This window comes from Hylobates moloch, unplaced genomic scaffold (assembly GCF_009828535.3).
Source record: "Hylobates moloch isolate HMO894 unplaced genomic scaffold, HMol_V3 SCAFFOLD_1, whole genome shotgun sequence".
In the NCBI taxonomy this organism is placed as follows: Eukaryota; Metazoa; Chordata; class Mammalia; order Primates; family Hylobatidae; genus Hylobates; species Hylobates moloch.
Window position 1 is genome coordinate 44,915,573 of NW_026652276.1, and position 7,395 is coordinate 44,922,967.

A 7,395-nucleotide genomic window follows, 5' to 3' on the forward strand; every position below is an offset into this window, starting at 1 on the left:
CAACCTGGGCACCTGGGCGACAGGGCAAGACCTTGTCTCTAAAAAAAGCAACAAAAATGCTATTCTAACATTACTCCATGGATTTAACTGAATTATAGCTGCTTTGTGAGATAATCTATGGTGGTTTGCGTCCACTCCGTCACAAATAAAATAGGGAAAAACAGTCATTGTAGAAAACGAGACACCACATGTCCACGTGGCTTAAGAAAATGTTTTCAAGGAATATGACATGTGAATGTCTGATTAATTAGGTAGAATTAGCCAGACAGCACCCCCTCCCCTAACACACACTCATTCTTCTCCTATTTTGGTAGCAATACTTATTTCAGTGGTGATGGAGTCAAGACATTTGCAAGAATAGCTGTTGTGCAAGCTTTTAGCCCCAATGTCCCTCTAAGTTTATGTCAAAGAAGAGGCAAATAGATGCAGCAAATTGTGTGGGAGGAAAGATAAAAGGAAAAGAGATTTTATATGGTTTATAATGGGAGACTACAATTCGGATATTCCTGTCACCACTCCTACCTAGTTCTAGTGCCCATTTTGACAACTCAGAGAATTACTCACTTTAAACATTTAGTTAAATTTCTTTATATTTCAGAAAGTTTAAAAACTGAAAATTACATTCGAAAATTAATTTGAGTTAACTGGAAATTTTTAAAATTTGTAAAGCTATGACCTCTGATCTTCTCAGAGTTAACTTTTTTAAACTGACCTTTTAATTTATATGAAATTTTTATATAGAAACAACAATGCCAGTGACTTGAAAGTATTGCATTTTATAAAATTACTGAGTTCCCCATAATTATTAATACTTAAAAGTTTTCATCTTCATGCATTTTTTTCTTCCATAAATTTTTGACTTATAATGTAACAGTTTGTTGACCCATTTGTTTTTTTCAGCCCTCATGATGTATTGGCTACACTTCTAAACAACCTCAAAGTTCAAGAAAGGCAGAACAGAGTTTGTACCACTGTAGCAATAGCTATTGTTGCAGAAACATGTTCACCCTTCACAGTACTCCCTGCCTTAATGAATGAATACAGAGTTCCTGAACTCAATGTTCAAAATGGAGTGTTAAAATCGCTTTCCTTCTTGTTTGAATATATTGGTGAAATGGGAAAAGACTACATTTATGCTGTAACACCGTTACTTGAAGATGCTTTAATGGATAGGTAAGTGACTTGAACTAAATGCAAGAAAATAATTATAACTCTTCCTTCATTTTAGAACATCCTGAAATAGTTATTAGATGACTTTTTACTGTAACATAGTTAAAGAAAAAAATTCTAGCCTGGAGTCTTAGGACATTGTAAATATGACTTACTATTTTAAAATAATGTGCACACTGTAGTGATTCCCCAGACTTTCAAGTTCCCCCACCCCCTTTAAATCTCTTTTCATATCTATTGAACTAAATAAATTTCGAAAAGGGTTGATTGATAATCTTTTGTTTTCAAAATTGGTCAAATATAGTTAGAGGACATGATGAGCAGAAGCTAATGGGCAGAGACCTGATCTTTTTAGCTTTTCGTTGCAGGTAAAGGAAGGTTTCTCTTAAGCCTTTGAATTACTGAACGATAGCCTGCCAGAGCTACACTCTTCCTATTGCAGGTCCCTGGTGTTTCAGATGGTGACCACCAGTATAGTACTGTTCGAGTTATTTGACAGATTGCTAATACCTTTTACCATCTAGACTGACATACAGCCTTAAACACAGAAGTAACTGAAGAAAGTGCAAAGGAAAGTGCAAGCGTAGTAAGGGAAAGAACTGTTTCACTGGCTCTTTATTTTTCAGGAGAGATAAGTTACTCAAATCAGAGCCCATTCAAATACTTTTGTGTACAGATTAAAGTTATTCATTAATAACCTTCTGAAAGGGAGACTTAACTGGACTCGAAAAGTTACCAGAACGTATATATGCAAGACATGGAGACAAAGTAAGAATTGTGCTCTGTAAAATCCTGGCTGCCCAGGGCTAAAAAAAATGAGGGTAAATCACCCTTGCTCCGTATTCCTCAGTGAGAAGTGCCTGAGCACCATAGTGCAGTCATTAATGTATGTCACCTGCAGTTAAAAACTTTGTTCTGTGTACTAAGAAGTTGAGGGAGTAATTCCATTGAAAATTACTAAATGAAAAGAATACTTCAGTTGGAAATTTTATTAATGAGGAATACTGCTTCATTCTTATGCTGAATGACATTATTTAAATAAATAGGAAAAACAAGAATATTAGTAAGTACAAGTATTTTTCTCTTTTCACTTTGATATGGTCTGTGTTACTATCTTTGGAGCAAAGTGTGGAAACTCATTTTTTTTTTTAGACGGAGTTTTGATGTGTCGCCCAGGCTGGAGTGCAGTGGCATGATCTCAGCTTATTGCAACCTCTGCCTCCCGGGTTCAAGTGATTCTCCTGCCTCAGCCTCCCAAGTAGCTGGGACTACAGGCGTGTGCCTCCATGCCCGGCTAATTTTTTGTATTTTTGGCAAAGATAGGGTTTCACCATGTTAGCCAGGATGGTCTCCATCTCCTGACCTCGTGATCCACCCGCCTTGGCCTCCCAAAGTGCTGGGATTACAGGCGTGAGCCACCGTGCCCGGCCTGGAAACTCATTTTCATACCCGTTGTAAATCCCATTGTGTTACCCAGTGAGCTCATACTTGGTTGAATAATTGTGGAATGAATAACTCATTGATTTTTCATGTACATAAAATTCAGTTAACATAGGAGATGATAGTTATTTCTGTAGGTTTGAAAAAATTATTGATCTTTTGTTCCTCTCCCCAAATTGAGTTATTGAATGCAACTTAAACTTTACGTGAGAAGGGAATTTAATTTTAATTTAGTTACCTATTATATATCAGTATCTGAAGTACTAGTAAAGGTTTAAGTTTATAATCAAGAGTTTAAAATGATTTGGGAGGCCAAGGTGGGAGGATCGCTTGACCCCAGGAGCTCAAGACCAGCTTGGGCAACATAGCGAGGCCTTCCCTATCTCTAACAATAAAAATAAAAAAAGAAACATAATTTTTCTTTTTTTTTTTTTGAGACATAGTTTCGCTCTTGTTGCCTAGGCTGGAGTGCAGCGGCACAATCTCGGCTTACTGCAACCTCCGCCCCCCAGGTTCAAGTGATTCTCCTGCCTCAGCCTCCCAAGTAGCTGGGATTACAGACATGTGCCAAAACGCCCTACTAATTTTTGTATGTTTAGTAGAGACGGGGTTTCGCCACGTTGGCCAGGCTGGTCTTGACCTCCTGACCTCAGGTGATCCATCTGCCGCAGCCTCCCAAAGCGCTAGGATTACAGGCATGAGCCACCGTGTCCGGCCTGAAAAATAATTTTAAAAAAGAGAAAAAAGTTTAAAATAAGATATTACTGTTTATTATTCATATGTTAGAATCACATGCCTCGTCTTTGGTAGCATAATAAAGCCAAGACTTCACAGAGCCCTCCTGCTCATATTCCTTTTAAAAGTTAGTTAGAAGGCCAGGCGCAGTGGCTCACGCCTGTAATCCCAGTACTTTGGGAGGTTGAGGCGGGCAGATGACAAGGTCAGGAGATCGAGACCATCCTGGCCAACATGGTGAAACCCTGTCTCTACTAAAAATACAAAATTTAGCCAGGCGTGGTGGCACACGCCTGTAATTCCAGCTACTGAGGAGGCTGAGGCAGGAGAATTGCTTGAACCTGGGAGGCAGAGGTTGCAGTGAGCCAAGATCACACCACTGCACTCCAGTCTGGGCGACAGAGTAAGACTCCGTCTCAAAAAAAAAAAAAAAAAAAAAAAAGTTAATTAGAAAATATGGCTTAATTGTTGAGCCATAGTGAAGCTTGAGTCATTAAAGCAAAAGTCCTCAAGTGGAAGCTATTCTAAAGGATATATTAGATACATGAAATGTTAGGATGACTTCACATCTATTCAGTGCACTGAATTAGTAATTTAGTTTCTAATGGGCCAGTGAATATTTCCTGTAAAACTAAGACCGTATTTTTAAGGATTTTTTCCCCTTTCTTATAAGACCGTATCTTAAAGGACTTTTTCCCCTTCCCTTATAGAGACCTTGTACACAGACAGACGGCTAGTGCAGTGGTACAGCACATGTCACTTGGGGTTTATGGATTTGGTTGTGAAGATTCGCTGAATCACTTGTTGAACTATGTATGGCCCAATGTGTTTGAGACATCTCCTCATGTAATTCAGGCAGTTATGGGAGCCCTAGAGGGCCTGAGAGTTGCTATTGGACCATGTAGAATGTTGCAATATTGTTTACAGGTAAGTTAAAGATTTTTTTTTTAATCGGTGATTTTTTTTTTTTTTAATAATACTTTAAGTTCTGGGATACTTGTGCTGAACGTGCAGGTTTGTTACATAGGTATATATGTGCCATGGTGGTTTGCTGCACCTATCAACCCGTCATCTAGGTTTTAAGCCCTGCATGCATTAGGTATTTGTCCTAATGCTCTCCCTCCCCTTTCCCCCCACTCACTGTAAGTTAAAGATTTTTAAAAGATGACTTAGCAAGAAAAGTAGTGTACTGAATTAAGTTACTTTTCCTGATTATCAATAGGGTATATTGTGCCATATGGTAGAACAATTGCGTGGTGAGGGGGGAGTGAGTTTTGTCTCTTCCATTGCATCTTTGTGTAATTACTAGGTTCCCCGGCCAACTCCCCAAGGGAAATAATTTTGAATCATATCTTTATGATTTGTTAATTTTGTTAAGGTTATGTATGTTCTTGAAAATTGAAATAATGTAACCGTTCAATTATTTTAGGGTCTGTTTCACCCAGCCCGGAAAGTCAGAGATGTATATTGGAAAATTTACAACTCCATCTACATTGGTTCCCAGGACGCTCTCATAGCACATTACCCAAGAATCTACAACGATGATAAGAACACCTATATTCGTTATGAACTTGACTATATCTTATAATTTTATTGTTTATTTTGTGTTTAATGCACAGCTACTTCACACCTTAAACTTGCTTTGATTTGGTGATGTAAACTTTTAAACATTGCAGATCAGTGTAGAACTGGTCATAGAGGAAGAGCTAGAAATCCAGTAGCATGATTTTTAAATAACCTGTCTTTGTTTTTGATGTTAAACAGTAAATGCCAGTAGTGACCAAGAACACAGTGATTACATACACTATACTGGAGGGATTTCATTTTTAATTCATCTTTATGAAGATTTAGAACTCATTCCTTGTGTTTAAAGGGAATGTTTAATTGAGAAATAAACATTTGTGTACAAAATGCTAATTTGTGTGTGTTTTTTGAACATCACTTGTAAAATGCGGAACTTTGATAAAGTATTGGTTTATGTGGAATAAGTGGCTTAATTTCATTTTCTGTCACCTGGTTTATAGAAAGTAGTTAGCCGAATAAAAACTATATAAAGTGATGGCATCTTTGTCAAAATTCCATTGTTGTGTTAATAATGACAGCAAGAAGAGTAGCTTCAGGGGGTGTTCCCCTTAAACTAGCACAACCATTCCATCATCGTAGAAAAGTAGCACTTTTGCTAAACTGTCTTGAATATTTTGTACTTACATAGCGCCTTTCATCTCTTGATTTCTCAAAATGCTTTATGAACACATTTAAAGGAAGTGGTTTAAGTCTTGTCCAACGCTTGACAGGTCTGCTGTGTTTAGCAAGTGAAGAATTTAACTTTACTTCAAAACTGCTTTCTGCCAATTAGGAGTGAGGATACCTAAGTAATGCTGATAGAACAGGACAATGTTGGGCTTTTCTCCATGCTATAAGCCACTACTCAGCAATGCATCAGTAAATACCTATTTAGCACCCACTGTATGCCAGCCACTCTGCTTATATGCAGGGGATGCAAAGGTGCATGAGACCTGCCCTCTACCTTTAAGAACAGTATAATGGAGAAGGGGAGACAAACCTTGTTACAGATTCCTTATGTACTGTGATAATATACAGTGACAGCAGCTAAAATGTCTAGGTTTGCTTAGCTTTGTATTCAGTAATAAGTTGATCTAAGAGTTCAGCATAAACTGAATGAAATGCCATTTAATGGTAGAGGAACCAAGCATTAAGGCAGTACTAGACTTAATTTTTTAAGCAAATATGTAAAGTACGTTTTCAAACTTTTCTAATGTTATGGCCCCAAATTTCTTAGTTTTGGCCTTTTTACTACCTAAACTATTTTTACTGTTTTGTTTTGTCTCCATGTGGTAGTACTTTTGTGAACTCTAAAGGGAAAATAAATTCTGCAAGCAGCATTAGTATATAACTACTACTGTAAGTAAAACTGCCTGTTGACACTTTAGGAGTTCCTGCTTCAGAAGCTTAGTTAAGAAACAGCTTGTGGCCGGGCGTGGTGGCTCATGCCTGTAATCCCAGCACTTTGGGAGGCCGAGGCGGGCGGATCACGAGGTCAGGAGATCGAGACCATCCTGGCTAACGTGGTGAAATCCCGTCTACTAAAAATACAAAAAATTAGCCGGGCGTGGTGGCGGGCGCCTGTAGTCCCAGCTACTAGGGAGGCTGAGGCAGGAGAATGGCATGAACCCGGGAGGCGGAGCTTGCAGTGAGCCGAGATCGCGCTGCTACACTCCAGCCTGGACGACAGAGAGAGACTCTGTCTCAAAAAAAAAAAAAAAAAAAAATTACTTTCAACAAATTGATACTGAGCATTAAGGGTTTCCAAGTTGGATTTGTAACTCCTCATCATTCCTTGTATGACAACTTTCTGAAAATATGTCACTAGTAAAATTAGACACTCCAAACTCATCTTTCTGTTGTTAGAAGTTTTCAGCAGTACTTCCATGCAACTTTAAGTCTCACTGCTCTCTATGGGTGATGTCAAATGACCTTCAGTAATGACTGAGAGTTGAATACAAATAGATTACAAAGCCAAAATTTGATGTTAAATGACTCAGGAAATTTTAGTTGTATTTTCAGTTCAAGTACTTAGTAGCCTACGTTTGCTTGGCCTCTGGCTCTTTATGGAAAATAGGCTTTGTAGTGGCAGTGTGGAGCAAAGGAGACTGTTAACACCTTAATTAACTTTTTTTACTGATGCAAATAATTTGAGGATAGAGAGGAGGGAAGTAGTGAAAGCTATGACCTAAAAAATTGGGACCAAATAGAGGCTCACAGATATTTGGATTATTTTATGTGCTTATTATTAAATAAGGAAAGCATTTTGTGATATGTGGAAGACGCTATGTGAAGTTTTACCTATCTTCTCAAAGACCTTTTCTTTTGTATTTTCTTTTGGTGTTTCTTAAAGCCAAACTAAGAAAGAAATGTTCTTAAGGAGACAGGGTGGGTTTTTCTGTGGGCCTTTGTTGGTTTTTCTGTGGGCCATCGCCCTCTAATGGAATTGATCTCTGGCTGTTTGATTTTTTTCATATTGTATTTTTA

At 38.0% G+C, this 7,395-nt stretch overlaps 1 protein-coding gene across 2 annotated transcripts in view; it reads left to right on the plus strand.

Moving 5' to 3' along the window:
- Window positions 1-5,262, plus strand: part of SF3B1 (splicing factor 3b subunit 1) — a 46,535-nt gene extending 41,273 nt beyond the window's left edge. For both annotated transcript variants that reach the window (XM_032755074.2, XM_032755075.2), the window contains 3 exons: window positions 901-1,173; window positions 4,056-4,272; window positions 4,775-5,262. In XM_032755074.2, coding sequence (XP_032610965.1) covers window positions 901-1,173; window positions 4,056-4,272; window positions 4,775-4,933 — 649 coding nt within the window. In that variant the 3' untranslated portion in view covers window positions 4,934-5,262. The remainder of the gene's footprint in view (window positions 1-900; window positions 1,174-4,055; window positions 4,273-4,774) is intronic.
- Window positions 5,263-7,395: the final 2,133 nt, after the last annotated feature.